We start from the raw sequence: 21,494 nt of genomic DNA on the forward strand, positions 1-21,494 counted from the left end.
ACACAGTGAAACGTCTGTGTGTTTCAAGGAAGCCTCAATGCTAACGGTCAAAAATGTCAAGCCCTACCTTCATGGTTTACCAAGTGCTTCCTTTTTGTTTTTTTTTTTAATGATTGGCACCTGGGCTAACCACTGTTGCCAATCTTTTTTTTTCTTTTCTGCTTTATCTCCCCAAACCCCCCCTGTACCCAGCTGTATATCTTAGTTGCAGGTCCTTCTAGTTGTGGGTTGTGGGACGCCACCTCAACGTGGCCTGACGAGCAGTGCCATGTCCGCGCCCAGGATCCGAACCCTGGGCTGCCGCAGCAGAGCGCGCGAACTTAACCACTCGGCCACGGAGCTAGCCCCAACCAAGTGCTTCCATAATTTGCAACAGTTGTCAAATCAGAAGGTGGTCAGAGAAGACACTGTGGCCTTTGTGGAAAGATCACAGGCTTCAGGGATGGCCAGACCCAAGTTGGCATCCCAGCTCGGCCCCTTACTGTGTGAGGCTGAGCAAGTCTCTTGACCTCTGCCAGTCTCCAGGACCTCACCTGTGAAATCAGTTTAGCCAGGGTTGTGGTGGGGACGAAATCTGAACAAGTATGGTTAACTGAATATTCTGAAAACGTACAGGGAAAGCAGCATCGACGCTCATTTTGTCTAAATTATACCCTAGAGAAACCAAACAGTTGATGAGGGAAAGCTGTGTTTTGGGTTTTTTAATCAGCGAACTCCAGTTAATAAATGCAGAAAGAGTGATAAAAATTCGAGTATCGTCACTGTTCTGCAGCCCTCAATCCGTGCAACGACCAACAGCGGCAGCTAAACCATCGGGGGATCTTCCAGTGACTGGATCAGGCTAACAGCGTTGGAACCCACTGAACAATCTTAACAACTGAGGCAATCAGATGTTATGTGTCTCCTGAGGTGACGCGATGGGAAGTACACAGCTCCACCTAGGAAGCGTTCCTGCCAAAAAGATTGAGCTTGAACCTGATCGAACCTCTAGCTGTAACTACCAGTTTACTGGAAACACCAGGGACAGAGAAACAAATTAAAGGACATCGCAAGGCTACAATCAGTCAAATCCAGACTGTGGGGAATTCTATAGGGCATATGAGCCTGTTCCTTCAACAAATAAATAGCAAGAAAAAAAAACAGAGGGAGGAGGAACTTACAGTTTAAAAGAGACTTGAGACATTTCAATCAAATATAAAGTATGAACTTTGTATGGAAGCTGATGAGAACAAGTCAACTATAAAAAGACATTTGTGAGATACTCACAAATGGGAACATTGACTGGATATTAGATGATATGAAGGAATTATTATTTTTTTTTTTGAGGAAGATTAGCCCTGAGCTAACATCTGCTGCTATCCTCCTCTTTTTGCTGAAGAAGACTGGCCCTGAGCTAACATCTGTGCCCATCTTCCTCTACTTTATATGTGGGACACCTACCACAGCATGGCTTGCCAAGTGGTGCCATGTCTGCACCCAGGATCTGAACCAGTGAACCCCAGGCTGCTGAAGCGGAACGTGCGACCTTAACCGCTGCGTCACCAGGCCGGCCCCTATTGGTGAATTTTTAAGTATGATGATAGCATTATGGATATTTTATCTCTTGAAGGTACCTATAAAAATATTTATAGGTGCCAGATGGTACCTATAAATGATATGGTATCAGAAATTGCTTTAAAATAATCCAGTGATGGGAGTATGTGGACGAAGTGAGGGTGCAGTATGAGATGGAGCACGACCATCAATGAGTTGTTGATAATTTTTGAAGCTAGGTGGTGGGGACACAGTTCATTAAGGTATGGAAAGTTCCAGGCACATAGTAGCAGCTCAGTAAATGAGAGCTACTGTTATTTTACAGCAAGCAAACTGCGCTTTAGAGAGATTAAGTAACTGACCTAAAGTCACACCGAACTGGCAACATGGTCTGCTTCTCAGAAAGTCTAGGGAGCCCAGTCAGGCAGCTACAATGATCACAAACGTCACTCACTGAAATTGAATTTTTATTCCAAATGACTGTAATGGCTAGAAAGACAACAGCTAAAACTGAAAACAATTTGCTTAACTGGAAATTAGAAGTAGTTGATTTGCAGGAGAGCAAATGGGGGTGACAGCCTTGGCACTCGGATAACGGTTATAACCCAGAAAGCGTAAAAATAACCAACGTCCTCTGACACACAATCTGGATGTGCTGCATTTGCAGCAAATAACATAAAAAGAAAGAAAGGAAGAGAGGAAAGAAACGGAAAAAACCCCACAAAACCCCCAACTTCAGAAATTAACATTGACTGAAGAACTCAGTGGGGAAGACAGTTGGTAGCAAAATTTTCACAATTCTTAAAATGGGAGTCTTCAAAAGTACTTCTTCAAATTCAAAAGCTAAAAAAACCGAAGAGGGAACAGTTACACTGGCTTAGAAGAGCTGCCGCCTGCCATGAAGATGACAATCAGTCCTGCTTCCAAACACAGTGATCACCGGTGAAGCTGACAAACCCAACAGAGGCCGCCTGGAGGGCGCTGACGTCACTGATTGTACAAGGACGCGCCGGATCACTCGTCGCGAACAGCCACAGCCGCAGCTATTGCTCCTCCTGACTGATGCTGAGGTTGCCTTTCTGCACCTCGAGTTCCTCGGCACTGACCATTGATGGGTCAATGGCCGCATATTTGGTTCCATGGAATTGTAGCAAATGTATCTGTAGGAACGCAGGATCATTATTTCATACGTCACCATGGTATATAAAGGTCTTACACTTTCAAATTACAGAGTGATACATAATTAAAGAAAAACTAGAAAACACAGAAAACTCGAGGATTTTTTAAAACCAGTTTGGGAGCTTTGTTCATCACTTAATATGTAACCGGTCTCTCCAAGTTCCTACAAACTCTTCCTAAACATCTTAGATGGCGGCACGCTGCTCCACGAGCAGGTGCTCACCCTCCCTCTGCTGCTGCGAGTCAGGTCCTTCTCCTGCTCTGCCCTTCTCACCCCGTGAGGAATGTCTCTGGGCAGCAAGTTGGTCTGTATTTAGGATCCTCCCCTTAGGTCTACTGCCACAAGTGGATGACAGGATCAAAGAATGTGACTGCTTTTTTAAGGTTCTTGATACTTCTTGCCGAAGTGCCAAAGCAATCATTTCTCACCACTATTCTAAAATCCACTGAGACAGAGGATGAAGAGGTGGTGTTTGTTAGTTTATATATATTATTTTTTTAATGCATTAAAAATAGATCAAGAAGTTGCTTCATGGGGCTTGCACTGACCCCATTGAGGTCTGGAGTCCTGCTCTGACTGAATTTATTGTGTCCAGGAGGCAAGGTCATGTCATACCACGTGGCTACTTCAGTGCATGGAGGTGGCCTGCTGTTCTCAGAAAAGGGACGGTGGGCAGAGTCCCGTGGGTGTCTCTCATAGACCTGCCTGAATGCTCCTATAAATTATTAATGTAAACCGCCCTTACTGAGTCAATACCTCATTCCTACAGAGAATTCTGTAGTTTTCCACCATCAAAAAAAGGCTTTATATTTCAAACCACACACTTTGGGTTCAAAGTGCTCTGGGTTCCAGGCTGGGCCTTACCTGTACATAAAGATTCACCTCCGCACTTCTGCACAGGTATGGGAAATTGCCTCCTGTTTTAAGGTGAGCCCTCCGGGCATTAGGATACAGTTTGTACATTTCTTCTTTAGCTTCGGTTGAAAGTGCACTCTGGTCAAACACCTTTAAAAACACACAAGGCTGAAACCTACTAGTATCTTACTATGTTCTTTTCGCATTATGTAAAGTGCCACCCCAAGTGTTCCGTTCTCCTGAAGAGACACCACCAAACCCCTGTGCAGCCTGGGCCACCTGCTCCTGCTGATCCCTGGTGACTCTAACTCCAATGCAGGACGTGAGCTGCAGATTTTGCTGCCAGATGTCTGTGGCATTGTTTGGGGGGAAAAATTAATTTCCTTTTTCCTCAAACATGGCTAACCAAATTAACAAAATATTAATAATAAACAATCATTATTGAAAAGGCCAATTAATTTTAAAAAGATCATGACACCCCAAAAGAACTTTTTAATTCTCTTATTAGTTAAAAAGTTACGTAAGTAGTAAGTATATGCTCAGCGAAAAAAATTTCCCTCAAACTGTAAAGAGTATGAGATAAAAAGTCCAGATCCTTTCCTGGGAGAGCCACTGGAACAGTCTGGAGTGTAGGAATTCAGACCTCTTTCAATGCCCATACAAATTTATGTTTTATGCAAGAAGGTTTTTCAAAAGTAATTTAAAAGTAAAAAAAAAAAACTTGTAAAAATGCATCTCTAACTTGCTAAAGCTTGTGGACAGTTCTCAGTGACCACGTACCTAAGTGGTGAGCACAGCTTTGAAAGATGGGCAGGCGGAGCAAATGCACTATAAGGACCAAATATTTCACCAAGAGTATTGAAAAGCTTGCTCTGTGTCATGGTAGATGTTGGAATGTAGCAATTATAGTGAAGAATGATAAGAAGATATTGTTTATATGCTTGTAATGGACAATTTCCTGAAAAAAATCAGTTCTTAAAAATACCATGTTATTTGAATTTAGGAATACATCCACTTAAGAGGCAAAATAAAGTAGTTATATGATTTCTAAAAAAATAAACCAAAACCACAATGAAATATCACTTTACATCCATTAGGATGGCCATTATCAAAAAACAGAAAATAATAAGTGCTGGTGAGGCTATGGAACAATTGAAACCCTTGTGCATTGCTGGTAGAAATGTAAAAATGGTGCAGCCATTGTGGAAGATGATATCATGGTTCCTCAAAAAGTTAAACAGAACTACCATATGACCCAGCAATTCTACTTTTGGGTATATACCCCCCAAAATTGAAAGTAGGGACACAAACAGATATTTATACACCAATGTTCAGAATAGCATTATTCACAATAGCCAAAAGGTGGCAACAACCAAAATGTCCATCAACAGAGGAATGGATAAACAAAATGTGGTCTATCGATACAATGGGATATTATCCAGCCTTAAAAAGGAATACTTGCTACAACATAGGTGAACCTTGAAGACATCATGCTAAGTGAAATAAACCAACACAAAAGGACAAGTGTTACATGATTCCACCTAAATGAGGAACACAGAATAGTCAAATACACAGAGACAGAAAGTACAATGTTGGCTGCCAGAGGCTGGGAGGAGGCGGGATGGGGAGCTACTGTTTAACATACAGAGTCTCAGTTTGGGATGATGAAAAAGTTGTGGAGACGGACAGTGCTGATGGTTGCACAATATTGTGAATGCACTTAATGCCACTGAACTGTACGCTTTAAAATGGTTAAAATGGTAAATTTTGTCATGTATGTTTTACCATAACTCAAGAATATAAGAAGCAAAGTTTTGCGCTAATTAGACTTTATGGAATTCTTGATTCTCTGCCCTCATGAGGTCCCTTCTCTTTGCTGCTCAGATGTGTAATAGCTAAAGTGCAATATCTATTGATGAGAATAGCAAAAATACACCAAAATGGGTAAGGATTACCATGTTTGCTTAAATTTATTCTGATTTCAATGGTGTTATTCCTGACAGGAAAAATAGAGGATAATTAATAAACAAATTGTTTTGGAATTGAGAAGGCTGGGAGGTAAAATAAAAAAATCCAAGGCAGCATTTGAAGAGGCACATTAAAAAATTCTAAAATAATTATAACAAGGATCTTGACATATACATTTAGAAAGGAAGCTTACATCCATAATGGTTACAGGGATGTCCCGAATTTTATGAGGTTCCACGTAGGAATTTTGACAATTCAGGGTAAGTCTTGAAGCCAGTTCACTCTGCCCCAAACTTTCCAGCTGCAACAAGAAATGCAGGTAAAGTTTTGGCATTAATTTTGTTTTTCACATTTACATTAATTCCACAGATAATATTTGTGCTTATAAAGGTGGTACTACGTGTGGTGCGGCCCGAAAGGTCACCAGTGAGGAAATACAATGTATTTGAGAGATCATAAACTGGGCCTCTCACGTGGTGGCATTTTTCTATTCCGGGAACCTGGCATTCCATAGCCCTCAACCTGAATTGCCTCAACCTGGTGCCTGTGGGCAACAGGCCAATTCCTGAAGCTCAAAGGTGAGAGAGAAACATTTAAGAGATCTCATTGCTGGCAGAGACCTCAGAAAGATCATCTAGCCCAGTAGCTCCTAAACGCACCTCTACAGACCTGCTACATCACGTTCACCTGGGGGAGGTGGTGGGGGAGCGTAACAATGCAGATTCCCAGACCCCACGCCCAGGGATTCCAGTTTGATGGTCTAGTGTGAGGCCTTGGAATCTTTATTTTTAAAAGTTCCCCCAAGTGATTCTGATGAATTACTTTCCAGCAGGAATATCTCTTTGGATGTATTAAAGTTAATATGGAAGACAGCTTAACAAGCACCTCTAATGCATACTCAGTGAGACAGACATATCTTCAGGAACCAAGCAGACATGAAAATTCCCGGTACAAGGTGTCTCCACCCCAATGCCATGATTCTTACCCTGTCCACCATGAAATCAATGGCATCAGCCATCACAGGGTCCACTGGGCCAGACGAAAAGTTGCCAAGAACTATTTTTTTGAGCATAAATGATGGCATCAGCCAAAAGCTGTAAAACAAAGACCTGATGGTTTAAATTTCCAAGACTAGACATAAATGGCAAACATTCATTCAACACTGAAGCTTTGCACTCGCTAGGAGCTTGGGATCTCGAGATAAAAAGACCTAGTTGCTTCTTTCAAAGAGCTCAGCATCTTTCCCAAGCTCCCAAAGAGTTACAGTTTAATATGATTAAACTTTTATTTGAGGATTTGGAATAACTCTAAGCAATATTTCAAAATACCTTTACCGAGGTAGACGTTCTGATGAACCCAAGATTTTTTTTTCCTAATTGGCCTTATTTCCAATGACTAAACTATTTCCTTTGGAAATTGAAAATTTAAGATTATCAACCTTCAGGTTTATATCACCTTTTGATCGACTATTTCAAAATAGATTTCAAAATAGCAAAATGAAAGAGCTATTGTACCTCCCAAAGTTTGCTACTATTAGATTCAACTGGGCTAATTCAAGGCAGTTTCATCTTTATGGATTTCTATATGTGATTTTTATTTATTTATTTATTTATTTATTTATTGAGGAAGATTAGCCCTGAGCTAACATCTGCTGCCAATCCTCCTCTTTTTTGCTGAGGAAGACTGGCCCTGAGCTGACATCTGTGCCCATCTTCCTCTATTTCATGTGGGACGCCTGCCACAGCATGGCAGTGTGTAGGTCCGCACCCGGGATCCAAACCAGCAAACCCTGGGCCACTGAAGCAGAATGTGCTAACTTAACCGCTGTGCCACCAGGCTGGTCCCTCTATATGTGATTTTTAGTTGATATTTATTCTATTAATTACAAATGCTGAGAGGCATTACATAGGGTAATGACTAATTTCTCTAATCCTATACTGAAAATGATGTTTAAGAGGTGCAGATGGCCTTCTGATGCATATTCTCAATGGAATAGCTTGGTGGAAGTTGAGCTTCCCTCGCAAGGACCAGTTGGCCATCATTCAGTTACCTTTCTAAATTCTCCACTCAGCCTCCCACGCCCCCCCCCCCCCCCCCCCAGGTTTTCTTATCTTCTAAAGGCATGATGCCTAGGTATGCTCTGTGAGGGGTGGACTTCGTTGGCTTTGCTCGCCCCTGTAGCCTCAGCGTGAGCCATATAGTAAGCGCTCAGATGTTTGATAAAAAAAAGTAGGCGATATGTAAAAGCACAAATAAACTGGGGCAGTCTTGGCTTCTGACAATTAAAACAACATGAAAAATCATCAAAAATAATCAATAAGCTTTAGTGCATCATCTGGACATGAAGTATTTTTAGCTAATGTATACAAGAAATTGCTGCAGGAATGCTGAGTAAACTACTGAGATAAGATCAGGAAAAGTTTGTGTTTTTACTATTTTTATTTTTTTCCTTTTTCTCCCCAAAGCCCCCTGGTACACAGTTGTATATTCTTAGTTGTGGGTCCTTCTAGTTGTGGCATGTGGGACACCGCCTCAGCATGGCCTGATGAGCAGTGCTGTGTCCGCGCCAGGATTCAAACCAGCGAAACCCTAGGCCGCCGCAGCGGAGTGCACGAACTTAACCACTAGGCCACCGGGCCGGCCCCCAGGAAAAGTTTTTTAAAATATCAGAGTGTAATCTTAAGTAGATATGAAAACAATGTGAAAACCAACCGGCTCACACTGTATGTTTAATCACTGGGCTTTTTTATGGTAGAGCCTAGCCTTGCTAGCAATGAAAGAAATGCACATGAAGTCAGCTTTAAGGTACCATTACGCACCTATCAAACTAATTAAAATGATAAAACCACCCAAGGGATGGCTCAGAGGAAGCAGGTACCCCACTGGTTGCCCCACAAAGCATTCCACCATTTCCATCTTTCTGAAAAGCAGACTGACATTAAGTGTCATGATGTGTCCTTAAGACCATCTGCTGACAGACTAAAGGCTCTAGTCTCTCCATTTTTGGGAACATATCTCAAGGAAATAACCCGGAAAGAGAAGAAAAAACGTAATTAGTATAAAGATTTACAGTAGAACAGGATGAAAAATTGGGAGAGGCCAAATGCCTGAAGAAACTGTTGTCAGTCAACACACAGAACTGTTTACACAAAATAATAAGTGGAAAAGGCAGAACATAATATTAGTTATATATGCACTGAAGAGAAACTGTAAAATCATATGAATGTATATTAAACAAAGCTAAACAATAATTTAGAGTCAGGGCTGGCCCCGTGGCCGAGTGGTTGAGTTCATGCACTCCGCTTCGGTGGCCCAGGGTTTCGCCGGTTTGAATCCTGGGCACAGACTTGGCACCGTTCATCAGGCCACACTGAGGCGGCATACCACATTGCCACAACTAGAGGGACCCACAGCTAAAAATGCAGAACTATGTACTGGGGGGCTTTGGGGAGAAAAAGAAAAATAAAATCTTTAAAAAAAAATTTTTTAAAAAATAATAATTTAGAGTAATGTAAATAGTTGAATTTAGAGCCCACTCAATTCTTTTCTTTTGCAGAGGTGACTGTTACTAATTTTAAAAGCCAGGGCAGTTTCAGAAGACAGAAATAAATATGACCCTCCCTCCCTAGTGCACCAAAAAACCAAAAACCAACATTTTCAAAATTGCACTGAACAAAAATAATAAGAACTTTGGTTGAATGTTTACATTCTTACCTGTTTGCAGTCCAAGTCTGGTTAAAGATAGAGGTGTCACTGAAGGAATTGCAGAGGATGAGGGAATGGACTCTGGGAGATTTGTGAGTATATTCAGCAAATTTCTGGGCCAAAAAGCCTCCCAAAGAAGCCCCAAAAAGATGAACCTAATTGTAAACAAACACAAGGAGGATCCTAAAACAATGATCAATCCTGAACATAAGTATCAAAAAAAAGTTGTTTTAATTATCATCAACCACAGAATATAATGGCATCACTAGCCATTAGACTAAAATACCGTCATGCATCGCTTAAAACAGAAATATGTTGAGAAATGCGTCGTTAGGTGATTTCGTCATTCTGCAAACATCACAGAGTGTACTTGCACAAACCTAGACAGTATAGCCTACTACAGACCTAGGCTGTACGGTACTAATCTGATGAGACCACAGTCATCTATGCGGTCCGTTGTTGACTGACATGTTGTTATGCAGTGAATAATGGTTCTACAGCAGTTAGGAACATAGGAAATACTGTATTTAAATGCAACTTATATACTCGGTCAAGAAAACAATATAACTGTGCATACAAATGATGCAAGTTAAAAAAAATATTCTTCACAAATTACATTAGAAAACGAAACCACTTAGTAGTTTATGTTTAAGAAAACTGTAATTGAGTAATTCTACTGCTAGGTGAATATCCAAGAGAACTGAAAACACGTCTACACAAAAACTTGGACACGAATGTTCACAGCAGCATTGCTCATAATAGCTAAACAATGGAAACAATCCAATGTGCATCAACTGCTGATTGGTAAACAAAATGTACTCTATCCACCCAATGGGATATTATTGGACAATAGAAAGGAATGGAGTACTGATGTATGGTGCAACATAGATGGACCTTGAAAATGTATGCTAAGTGAAAAAAGCCAGTCACAGAAGACCACACATCGTATGATTGCATTTATGTCAAATATCTATAATAGGCAAATCCATCGAGACAGAAAGTAGATTAGGTTGCCAGGGCGGGTGGGGGGAAGGGTGGGGAGTGACTGACTGCTATGAGTATGGGGTTTCTTTTTGCGGTGAAAAAAGATTCTAAAATTGACTGTGGTGATGGTTGCACATATCTATGAATATATTAAAAACCACTGAATTATAGACTTTAAAAGGGTAAACACTATGATATTTAAATTATATCTTGAAAGAGCTGTTAATAAAAAATGAAAGACAACACCAGGTTTTACAATGTAAATGCTACATTAAAATTGCACGTAAGTAATTAGTCTCAGGGTACTCACTTTATCCAACTGTAAATGGTCTAAAAGTTTTCTGAATCCATCACAGAATTCAAGATGGTCCCAGTAAACTGGATACTGCAACTGAAATAATAACAATAATTTTTAATTTACTTTAACAACTGAAAGGTAAAATGCAACTCATATATATATGAAAAACTTAAGACTCACACAACAGCATTTCTCATGTGTTTAAGTTCTGCTCCTTATTCAAAATATGTGAAAATTAGCTCCCACCTTCCCCTAAACTTCATAATTCACATTTTGCCTAACAGACCAATCAGAAAAGAATAAAAAGGAAGCACACTCTGGTGACACTACGTGAATAACAATTTCAACTCACATCAATTTCCTTTCTAAATAGCTCAGAAACTCTGAGGTTCAAGGGTGAACGGAGCAGAACCCATCCAAGTAAAGAAATTCTGTTTCGCCTTAAATCCAATTTCATTCAGAATGATTGCTCAGGAGAACTAGAAGTAAAGTTCGTCCTAAGGAGAGTTCCCTCTCTTCTTGGAAGCATTTCTTTAAGGGAGTATTCAATAAAATTGTTCCTCGTCTTTTAATTGATTGAGTCATTCTATCGATTTCTTGTACTTTTATTTGTGACCAAAAATTCAGGTGCTTGACTCTACGCAGTCTATTAATGTTGATGATGAGGAGGAAAAAGAAATACAAGTCACTAACTCCTTTCTAGGGGACTTAGGCTTGTCATCTAAGAATTCCCCTCTCTTTAATATATGTAAAACCCACCTGACAGGCTTGTTTTAAGCGCTTAAACTCATTTTGTTACTGAATAGATACTGCCATGTAAATTATGGGATAATTTCAGATTTGATATGTTAGTTGTACTATTAAAATTCCATTTGTGGATAAGATTCCACTATTCTGAGATAGGATGGAGGACAGACCCTCCCTAGGAGAGAAAATTTGAGAATGGGAGGCAGATGATGACCTAAAAGAAAGGAGATGATATTTTTATGAAGCCTTATTTTAAAAATATTTGTTTCCTAGATAGGTGATAAAACTGCATACAACTTAATACATAAACACACACACACTTGAGTACAAGTAAAACTGGGAAATCTAAATAGGATGAGTGAGGCTGGCCTGGTGGCAAAGTAGTTAAGTTCTCATGCTCCGTTTTGGTGGCCCAGGGTTCATGGCCTGGATCCTGGGTGGGGACCTACACACTGCTCATCAAGCCACGCTGTGGCAGCATCCCACATACAAAATAGAGGAAGATTGCCACATATGTTAGCTCAGGGCCAATCTTCCTCATCAAAAATAAATAAATAAATAAATAGGATCAGTGGATTGCATTAATATCAAGATCCTGGGGGCCGGCCCCATGGCTGAGTGGTTAAGTTCACCCGCTCTGCTTTGGTGGCCCGGGTTTCACCAGTTCAGATCCTGGGCTCAGATATGGCATTGCTCATCAAGCCATGCTGAGGCGGCATCCCACATGCCACAACCAGAAGGACTCACAATTAAAAATATACAACTATGTACCAGGGAGAAAAAGGAAAAATAAAATCTTAAAAAAAAAATCCCGGTTGTGAAATCATACAATAGTTTTGCAAAATGTTACCATTGGGAGAAATTGGGCAAAGTGTAAAAGGGATCTCTGTATTATTTCTTACAACTGTGTGTGAATCTACAATTATTTCAATAAAAATTTAAATTAAAAAAGATCTATCTGTGCATTTAACTGCTGGATACAAATACCTAGTAAGTTTCAAAACCTCATGGGGTTGAGCATTTGATCAAACCGTAAGGATAAAGTAATTTTGAAGACACCTTTGGTCTTCTCTTGATTCATTATCTAGCTAGTGAAATAGGGAAAGCCCACATCAAGAAGCCTGAGGGCAAAGCAGAAATATCCAGCCGAAGGCAATGGTGACCTGCCAGTTTCGAGCAATAAACAGTCAGCTTTCAACAGCACTCTAAAGTGAAACAGACCCTGGGGCCACTCAGTTTCTACCCCCCTGGCTGATCAACAGTGGCCACCAGGAAAGGTACTGTCCTGTTTTAGGCGGCAGAGGGCTTGGGTAAGGGCAGATGCCACCCTGCATTCCTGGAATGCTGTCCACGAAGAGGGATGACTGAAAACTTAGAACCAGGGAGGATTATGTTGCAGAGACTCACATACGCCATAGGAGGAAGGGTTAAAGAATCCGGAGAAATTAGCTACAGAAGAAGCGACCTGGGGAGGGCAGCAGGCGGCTCCAATAAGAACTAGTTTTTTGAAGAAAGAGAAGGGCTGTCAGGAGGAAGAGGAATTGGATGCATTTTGTGTGGCTCCAGTTGGTGGTAACTGCTGTAGAATTTCCAGATATTTTCCAAGAGAAGAGATTTGGCTCCCATTTTCTCTCCTTTAGACAGTAAATAAAATGTATAATAACAGCAGTACTTCCACAGGGAGTCTGTTTACATGTTAATATTCCAGGTCCCAGAAACAACTGCGAGCTCCAAAGCCGGAGTCTTTTTCCTCTGAAGTTAGGAGACCGACCTCCACTGTGGTTACAAGTCAAGGCACGCCAAGACCTCAGCCGCAGGCAACAGAGCCCTCCCTGCCCACGCCTTTCCCCCAGAGAAGGAGATTCAAGAAGGACCAATGCAGAACTAGATTTAGATAAAATAACAATTAAAAACAAAAAATTTCTTAACCAAATACTAAGGATATGAGCTAACCAATGAACTTCAACTGTCAAAGACTTAGATTAAAGCAAGCTTTCAGTCGCCTACTTTTTGGCAGATCCCTTTGCTGTCTAATATTCCGTGCTCAGCTCCCCTGGAAACGGAGTCAGAAGACTGAGCTTGGTTCTCCCTCCCCCACCTCCTGGTTGTGTGACGTGTGGGATCACTAAAATGGCCTGGACTTCAGTTCCCTCATCTATGAACAAGGACAATGCTTCCTACTATTCAGACTTGCGAGGAGAATTAAAGGAGAGAAAGCAAGTAAAAGCCGGGTGTGGAGAAGGCTTCCAACAGAGGTACGTCCCTCTGCACCTCCGTGGACACATACCCCCTTCCTTCAAAAGGCTTCATTCTCATTTAAAAAAAGGAAAACAAATATCTTATCTCAATAAAAAACGTGCCCGTTACTACAGAAGAACAAAAAAAAATACAAAATGTGGACCTGAATTTTAATATTGAATCAATAATACTTACAGCTATAACCCGGTAACCCCATCCAGTCAAGGCCAAAATCTGCCGGAAAAATACATCGGCGGTCCCGCTGACAGGGGGTAAAAATATGAGAGGACACCTGATATTTCTGGGGCCTGCATCATAGAGGGACCATATCTTACTGTCGTCATCATCCACGATAATCTGGTGGGAAAGGTACAAGAAAAAAATGGAAACCGTATGCATTTGGTTTTTATACTTTACTTCACGCTATAATTCCACTGACAGTTTTCATAGCACTGGCTTGTTTGTTACAAGATGACCTGGATCAAGCCAGACTAGCAAGTATAATACACTGCCTCAGACTCCTTTTCCTTCTTTAGTGCTAAGGAAATATTCCACAGAACTGCTTTATACTCTTCCAAAGAGCTGCTTTTTCTTTCAGTTTTTAATTTTCCTTCCTACTCACGATTATAGGAAGTCTATTTTGTTTACCATTAAACAGCAAACTCTGTACATGGCATCTTATTTCTTCTCCAAACTTCTGGCTCTGTGTGTGTGTGTGAGAGACAGGGAGTGTGTGTGTGTGTGTGTAGGAAGGCAATTTGCAGAGTCATCCTCCAGTGCTGGCCCAGAGGACGGCTGGGATCAGCGGGGTCAGAGTATGAACAGAGCAGGCGAGGGGGAGACAAGACTGCAGGCTCACGGGGTAAGCTGGGCAGAGAAGGTACCACTCAGGAGATGCTTCAGAAACCTGATCCACACCAAGCCTCTAGCCTGCCAGAGAGGAGGGCTGAGGCAGGGGTAGGTGTCACTGTCCTGGGACAATGTTTCAAACTGTTCAGTCAGGTGTAAGAAGTGGGTGCAGGGAAAAACTGGCTTTTTTTGGGAAAAGGGGGTGGGGAAGAGGAAGTCATCAGCAACCTTTCTAATTTAGGGGTTCTGGACCCAACAGGGGAAAAAGATGAGCATTAAGTGAGCTGAGACAAGCCCAGAGCTCAGCACAGAGCTTGGCAGATAGTGGGTGTTCAATAAGAGTTAGCCATCAGTAATATGCACTACCTCATAGCTTAAGTTTTCTTTTCTTTGGCTGACTTTTGGTGGTATTTGGGAAAGTACATTAACTGCTCAAACTTTTGCCAACACAAATCCATATTTATCCTACTTTTACATTAAAAGGCTCAGGGTCTCCAGGTTTTACTTTCTGAGAGCTCCTAGCTGGCAGCGCTGTGGGCCCCATAGTGTCACTGTGGGTGGCAGCACACTAACTGGGGCCACTGACGTCACTGGAACAGACAAAAAGGGCAAGGCAAAGTCCAGAGGGCCCTGACAATGCCCTTTGGGACTTCGCCAGGTCACGGATGGTCACAATAATATCTCACGCTCCTGTTCTGCCCTCTGTATTTTCCCATTCACATTTTTGCTTTTCATGTTTCTTTTTGCCATGATTGTGATGAAAAATCTCAATGGCCTTTGACAGTGCACACAGTAAATCCCAATCTTGTAGTAATAAAATTCATATGAGATAAGATTTCAGATCTCTAAAATTTTCTAGGAAATTATTTCAATAATCCCACTTGGAAGAAAAGCAACAAAAATGGTACATTCTTTATTTCTCCCCGCCCTCAGTTTGATTGAGATATAACTGACATAGTATCTCCTGAATTTAAGCCATGTACTTAAAGGTTGTTTATCACTTCAATTTTCTCCAAGTTCTCTGAATGGCAATTTTGTCAGAATTCCTTTAGAAGACACACTATTATTTGATAATTTAAAATCTAGCACCACGAAATTTCAAGCAAACTCATCATGACTTGTGGATCAAAGAGATCTAGCAACTGAAGAAAATTACATCAATGAAACAACTTCCTATAACCATTACTAAGAAAATGTAGATAAGTTTGGGTTGTTCGGGGTCTGGTGATCAGTTCGCTGAGGGAGTGAGTCCATCAGGAGGCGCTCACATGAGTTACCTGAGGGGATGGGACAAGGTAGAGGGACCCCAGGAGCCAAGTGTCATTTAGCCTGGGCAGTAGTTTCCCAGGGAGCAAGAAGGAAGGGGGGGCTCCCTTTGGTAGGCGGCCAAGCACTTCCGGCTTTGAAGCCAGACTAATTTGATTTTAATCCAGACTTTACCAGGCTGTGTGACCTTTAACATGTTAACTTTTGTGAACCTCAGTTTTCTCATCTATGAAATGGGCACACCACTACCTACTTGGTTAAACTACTGAAACCTTTACTCTCACGCACTGCTAAGGCATAACATCTAAATCACACACAAAAACAACGCGAGATTTTTGCAAATAAGAGGTATAATAAAACGATACATACCTTTTTAAGGGGAACTGTGCTTCTAAACCAGTTATAATCAGGAGAGACTTTAATCTCTCCCATGATTAGCTGAAATGGAGGTTAATCCTGAAATAAAAGCATGTGATGTTTCATGTCAAGAATTCACAGTGACATCAGAACTAAATATAGTCTGGTCTAGTTATACCAACAATACTTTAAAGGGTAAAACCAAGGAAATGGGCTATTTTACCTTGTTGGTATATTCTTAAACTAGAGAAAACAAATTGGTGAAATTCTATTGTCGTAGAGCAGGAAGGGGCCCTGAGAGAGAATTATTCCAACCCCCTTAGTTCCTCCAGAAGAGGAATCTGGTCTAGAAAATGTAAATGACTTACCCGAGATCCCATGGCTACTGCAGCGCTAGGACCACACGCAGGACAGTCTTTTCTGCCACCAGACTGCCCGTCCTAGTTAAACGATTCCACACTGCAGGCCCATCACCTACCTTTTGACAATATCTTACGAATCCATTTAATAAAGATGTTCCTTTCTCATAGAATTATAGGGAACAAGCCACACTAGAGAAGCGGGCTAAAGTAAGCCTGCTTCCTGATCAATTCACAAAACGCCATCAATCTAACTCTAGTGGAACATAACTTCAGAACCTCCCATGTAGTTCTTCATGGAAAATACACGAAAGTTGCTGTTCATATTGATGTGATTAAAAGTGACAGAATGCCCTCTGAAAGATGTATGAGAAGATACCAGAATAGACTTGAAGACACTATAACTAGCAACAACACAAAACATGTGCCTTTAGGAAAAAAATGTGGTCTTTTGTTGTGAGATTAGCGATTTTTAGCTTTTATAGTTCTGTGACATTGGAAAAATCAAAGATCCTCTTTGGGCTTTTCTCTCTTCTATGACTGTTTCACTACTGTTTCCCCAAAGCCTAGAACAGCGCTTGGCACACAGCAGGCATTACCTGTTGACTAAATGAATGACTGTCCTAAGGAGGCTGAACTAGGCAATCCTAGAGTGCCTTCTAACTGGGGCACCTATGAGTGTTGGACTGGTTGAGTATCTTTAATTTAAAGGCTGCCCCTCTTGTTCAGGCATCTGTGTTATGTCATAACAGGAACCTGAAATTATAGTTCCCTGTTGCAGATTCTCATTGCCAAATGAGGAACTTCCACGCACTGGTCTGGAAGGATTCAAATACTTGCACTGCATCCTGCCCTCTACCCCAGGGCAAGTCTGGATTTCCTATGAGGGCTAGGATGAGTTCAAGACTCTAGGACTGAACTCCTGGGCTGCCTCTGAACTGTCCTTTTAGAGAGGCTTCTCTGGACTGGCCAGGAGGGGATTCTAAACCCAATGGAACTCTTCCTCCTCGGCCCTCTAGATCTGCTCCCTCGGGAACACAGGGCGCTCAGCGATCTCAAGTGTTACCTCTAAGCTTGGGGGGTTACTAAACTGAACCCCAAGGTGACAGTAAATGTAGACATCCAATATCAAACCTGATTTACAACCTTGACATTGTAATAATAGTCTCTTCTTTCAAGGCTAAGATGGTAATTTTAGAAAAGTTTGTGAAAATCGTAAGTTGCTCTCAAGTACCAAGAAAATCACCAGCCAGTCTTATGCTGAAAATCAGTGTGCACAGATGTAGTTATGATCACACTGAAATAAAGAAAATCACTCTTTGCATATCTATTTTCTCTTAACAAATACTAAAATATTAAAAAATCTAAGCCATTTGAACTATATAACCTTTTGCTAAGCTGGTTATTATTTTTATTTTATTAGTTTTAATTGAAAGCAACTAGCACATATAATTAATTCTGGAATATCTTCTACCTGGATAGACTTGAAATATTCCTCTATCATCGAACCACTGCCTAATGGTGATATTTTCTAGTATTGCATTACTATAAGCAATCACTCTATTGTACCGGAGGAAATATCACAAACATGTTTAGCAAATAAAATCGACTCAACAGATTTATAAAACACCTTAGCTAATTAAAGCCAGAAAGTTTGCTTCTAGATTCGCCAAACTTGGGATAAAAGTTTGGGATTAAGTATTCACAGTGTGGAATCAGTTGCAATGTACAAACCAAACTACCAGACAAATACACATATACACATCATACACAGGCACACAAATTCATCCACTTCTTCCCATAGCAATAAACAGAAAGATGTTCCTTACCACAGTCTTCAGTATTATTCACAACCATCCCGGTGTTACAACATTTTATAACTAATCTTGCTGGATGGAGAGATTCCACCCAACTGTGACTAAATTTTTGTAGAGGCAAGTGAGTTTAACACTTGTGCTAGTTTGGCAGTACATGAAAGGTAAGACAGAAACCAAATGTTGCATCTGACCAACTGACTTCGAAGTGAAAAAGCTCACTGCTGCAAAGGGAAAGCAGCTGTGAGCGGTATGAAAAGGAAGTTTGTTCTCCGAGCTCTCTTTTATCCACTAAAGGGGTATACTTTTCCAAGTCACAAGAGAAACATTCTATATGCAGCAAAAAAAGGTTATCTGAGATTGTGACCAAGTCAGTCAGTATTAAATAAGAAGGAATCCGGACCATGAGTTCAACATTGACTTGATCTCTCACAATTCAACTCTTCACAAAAACAAAAGCACCTGTTCCTGCTGGTGGGAAAACAGGCGCAGAGATTAGCCTTAATCTTGCCTAAGAAAACCCCTCCTCCGAGAGTGCTTTGCATCCCTGGTCTTCTCAGCCCTTGTGCTGCTTAACAATAAAACTGCCAGCTGCAAGTGTGCGCCAAGAATGACCCGCACTTATCCTTCAGGGTTTCAACAGAACCTGCCAGTTTATAGTCAATGAAATTGCCTTTACAAATATTTAAGTCACATAACCAGCTTAATGAGTCAGAGGTTTCTGATCCTTTATCTCAATCTGTGGTTCATCCACATGTGGACAACCTGTGAATACCAGCAATAACAAAATATTAGAGTTTCTAGATCTAATCTAAGAGTTTCTAGGCGATGCAATTGGCTTTTCAATGCAAGTCTCCAGATCTCACCACACCAGGACACAGCTATCCTTTTTTTAGATCTCTTCAGGGCAAGATTTATCCCTCATTTCTTCAGGAACTTATTCCATTATCTTCTAAACCTCATGGGAGGAAAAGCTGCCTACTTGACATCTCTTCTGTGACACCTCATTTTGTGCTCTGTCTTGGTATAAAAGCTTCTGGAAATTTGCACACTGCTATTAAGTTACTCCTCAGTTCTTGAATCTTTGTGCCAGCAGGAGCTGGAACATTGTAGGTGGAGACAAAGCAGCAGCATAAATGCAGAATTTAGAACTCCCCAGGAAAAAGAGAGGAGGAAAAGTGAGACACTTGCCCTGCTACTGTCCTCATCCCCCATTCACAAGCCTCCCACCTGGGCCGTGCTCAGCAATGACAAAGACATCTGTCACTTTCAGGCTGAGGTGAAATCTCCAAAATAACTGGCCTCTGCTCAGAGTTCTTAAAAGTTTACTGAAAAACATGTTCCTGGGTGCAGCTGCATAGCCCCAGGATGGAATTACAGGAGGATGCCCTGGTCAAGGCCCCTCCCCCCACCCACAGGCGACCCACACATAGACTCCCACCCTCACCCAGTCCCACCGATGGCAGCCACACAAAGGCAGGGTCAGAGACCACCCCCAGGAACTCCTCGACTTCAAACGCGCGCGCGCATACAAACAAACAAACAAACACACACACACACACACACACACACACAGAGGGACATGAGATCACGCGCATAGTCACATGGACCAGCCCACTCGGGGCCACACTCACAAAGTCACACCGACAGAGGCAGCCACGTACACTACATACACACTCACCGGCAACTTCATACACATCACACAGCCACACTCCCATTTCTCAGGGCCTCTTCCACTCCTCACCTGCCGTGTCCGCCCTCACGTCCCTTTCCCTCCCCAAGGCAGCTCTTCCCTCTAGGACGGGCACGGGCAGTGGAGGCGGCTGGGCCCGGGTGGGGGCCCCGGGCCAGAGCGCTAGGCACCCGCAGGCGCAGAGGGCAGTGGGGCGCGCTGCAAGACCGGCCTCCGAGGGGCGGGGCGCGCGGCCAAGCGACCCGGGGCCGCCGCGCTCGCTCCCTCTGAATTGTTAGCGCAGCGGGCGCCAGCCTCGCGCTTCCGGGTTCGGAGGGGGCGGGACCACGTCGTGAGGAAGGGGTGGGACTGCGTGCCTCCGGCGGTCACCATGGCGACGGGGCGGGTGGAAGACAGAGGTGAGAGACTCCCCGCGCTCTTGCTGCGTCCTTCGGGATGGGCAGCCAGCGTCGGTTCTGGCGGTGGTGGCGGCTGCGGGGAGGAGGCCCGAGTTGCCTCGGGGTGAGCAGCAGGTCGCCTGTGTGACATGGGCACCGAGGGAGGTTATGGGAGTGGAAGAAGAGGGCGCCTGACCCCTTGGGACGTGCCTCGGCCCTCGGTTCGCCCCTCTTGGAGGAAGCAGGTTCCCTCTCCGCCGTGTAAAGCTTTGAGGGGACCCCTTTGGCTTCCAGGTTTTGGTGAACAAGACTTTGTATACTCTTTTCTTGGCAAGATTGTTTTCCTTTGGCACTACTACAGACGCCCTCCGTAGTCCTCCACTGTAACACCCCCACCTCCTTTTCCTGACTTGTGCTCAAGTTCTGGGAGATTTCCGGGAACAGCTCCCGCTGAGCCGCCCGCTCCTTCATCACTTTCCATTAAGCGATAGAGAATATTAATAAACATAATCATTATTCTTAGGCAAGATATTGCAGATGTCGTGACTCTCTTCAGTAAAATATGCAGGTTTGCTGAAAGAATGTATAAGGTTGAAAAATATGTAAATCTCCTTGTTTTGAGTTTTTAGTGATCCTGCAACCAGGTCCTGTTGAAAGTGCCTCTCCGTAATCTGTTTTAGGGGATGCTTTTACCCTGTTTAAAGGCCTTTGGATTTTGCCCTTATTCAGGCAACTGTCTATGGGATCAAGGTCAGGGGAGAATTCGGGAAATTGCATCCTTGGTCATGACCTCTGCTCTCCTGCTCAGGAGTCTAGGGTCCCTGTCTAGAATTTGCACAAATCCCAAATGCATTTCCAAGCAGAAACACGTATGCCTCCCCGCTACCCCCCAAACCACCTCTTTTGGAATTTTGAGTCAGTCACGGGAAGTAGTCTTTCATTATAAGTGCCACATAGGTGTGTAGAGCATGTTTCCACAGAAGATTTTTTTTTTTAAAGATTTTATTTTTTTCCTTTTTCTCCCCAAAGCCCCCCAGTACATAGTTGTATATTCTTCGTTGTGGGTCCTTCTAGTTGTGGCATGTGGGATGCCGCCCCAGCGTGGTCCGACGAGCAGTGCCATGTCCGCGCCCAGGATCCGAACCAACGAAACACTGGGCCGCCTGCAGCGGAGCGCGCGAACTTAACCACTCGGCCACGGGGCCAGCCCCTCCACAGAAGATTTTTAACCTTGGGGCTTTGTCTCAAAACTTTGGTATAGTTTAATGAAC

General features: G+C 42.5%; 1 protein-coding gene across 3 annotated transcripts; it reads right to left on the reverse strand.

Annotated features, from left to right (window-relative positions):
• Window positions 1-1,983: 1,983 nt before the first annotated feature.
• Window positions 1,984-20,145, reverse strand: SPG21 (SPG21 abhydrolase domain containing, maspardin). 3 transcript variants are annotated; one of them, XM_046654779.1, is made up of 10 exons: window positions 19,898-20,145; window positions 18,169-18,918; window positions 15,993-16,079; window positions 13,704-13,865; window positions 10,536-10,616; window positions 9,251-9,396; window positions 6,522-6,630; window positions 5,730-5,837; window positions 3,578-3,718; window positions 1,984-2,693 (listed from the first exon to the last, which is right to left on the reverse strand). In XM_046654779.1, exons 3-10 carry the CDS (start codon window positions 16,053-16,055, stop codon window positions 2,577-2,579), a joined length of 927 nt encoding a protein of 308 aa, XP_046510735.1. In that variant the 5' UTR covers window positions 16,056-16,079; window positions 18,169-18,918; window positions 19,898-20,145; the 3' UTR covers window positions 1,984-2,576. The 3 variants fall into 3 exon arrangements, with proteins under 3 accessions (XP_046510735.1, XP_046510734.1, XP_046510737.1); XM_046654778.1 differs by lacking the exon at window positions 18,169-18,918; XM_046654781.1 differs by lacking the exons at window positions 18,169-18,918; window positions 19,898-20,145 and adding an exon at window positions 16,349-18,142.
• Between the last annotated feature and the right edge of the window lie 1,349 nt (window positions 20,146-21,494).

Source organism: Equus quagga, chromosome 2 (assembly GCF_021613505.1).
Source record: "Equus quagga isolate Etosha38 chromosome 2, UCLA_HA_Equagga_1.0, whole genome shotgun sequence".
NCBI classification, from domain to species: Eukaryota; Metazoa; Chordata; class Mammalia; order Perissodactyla; family Equidae; genus Equus; species Equus quagga.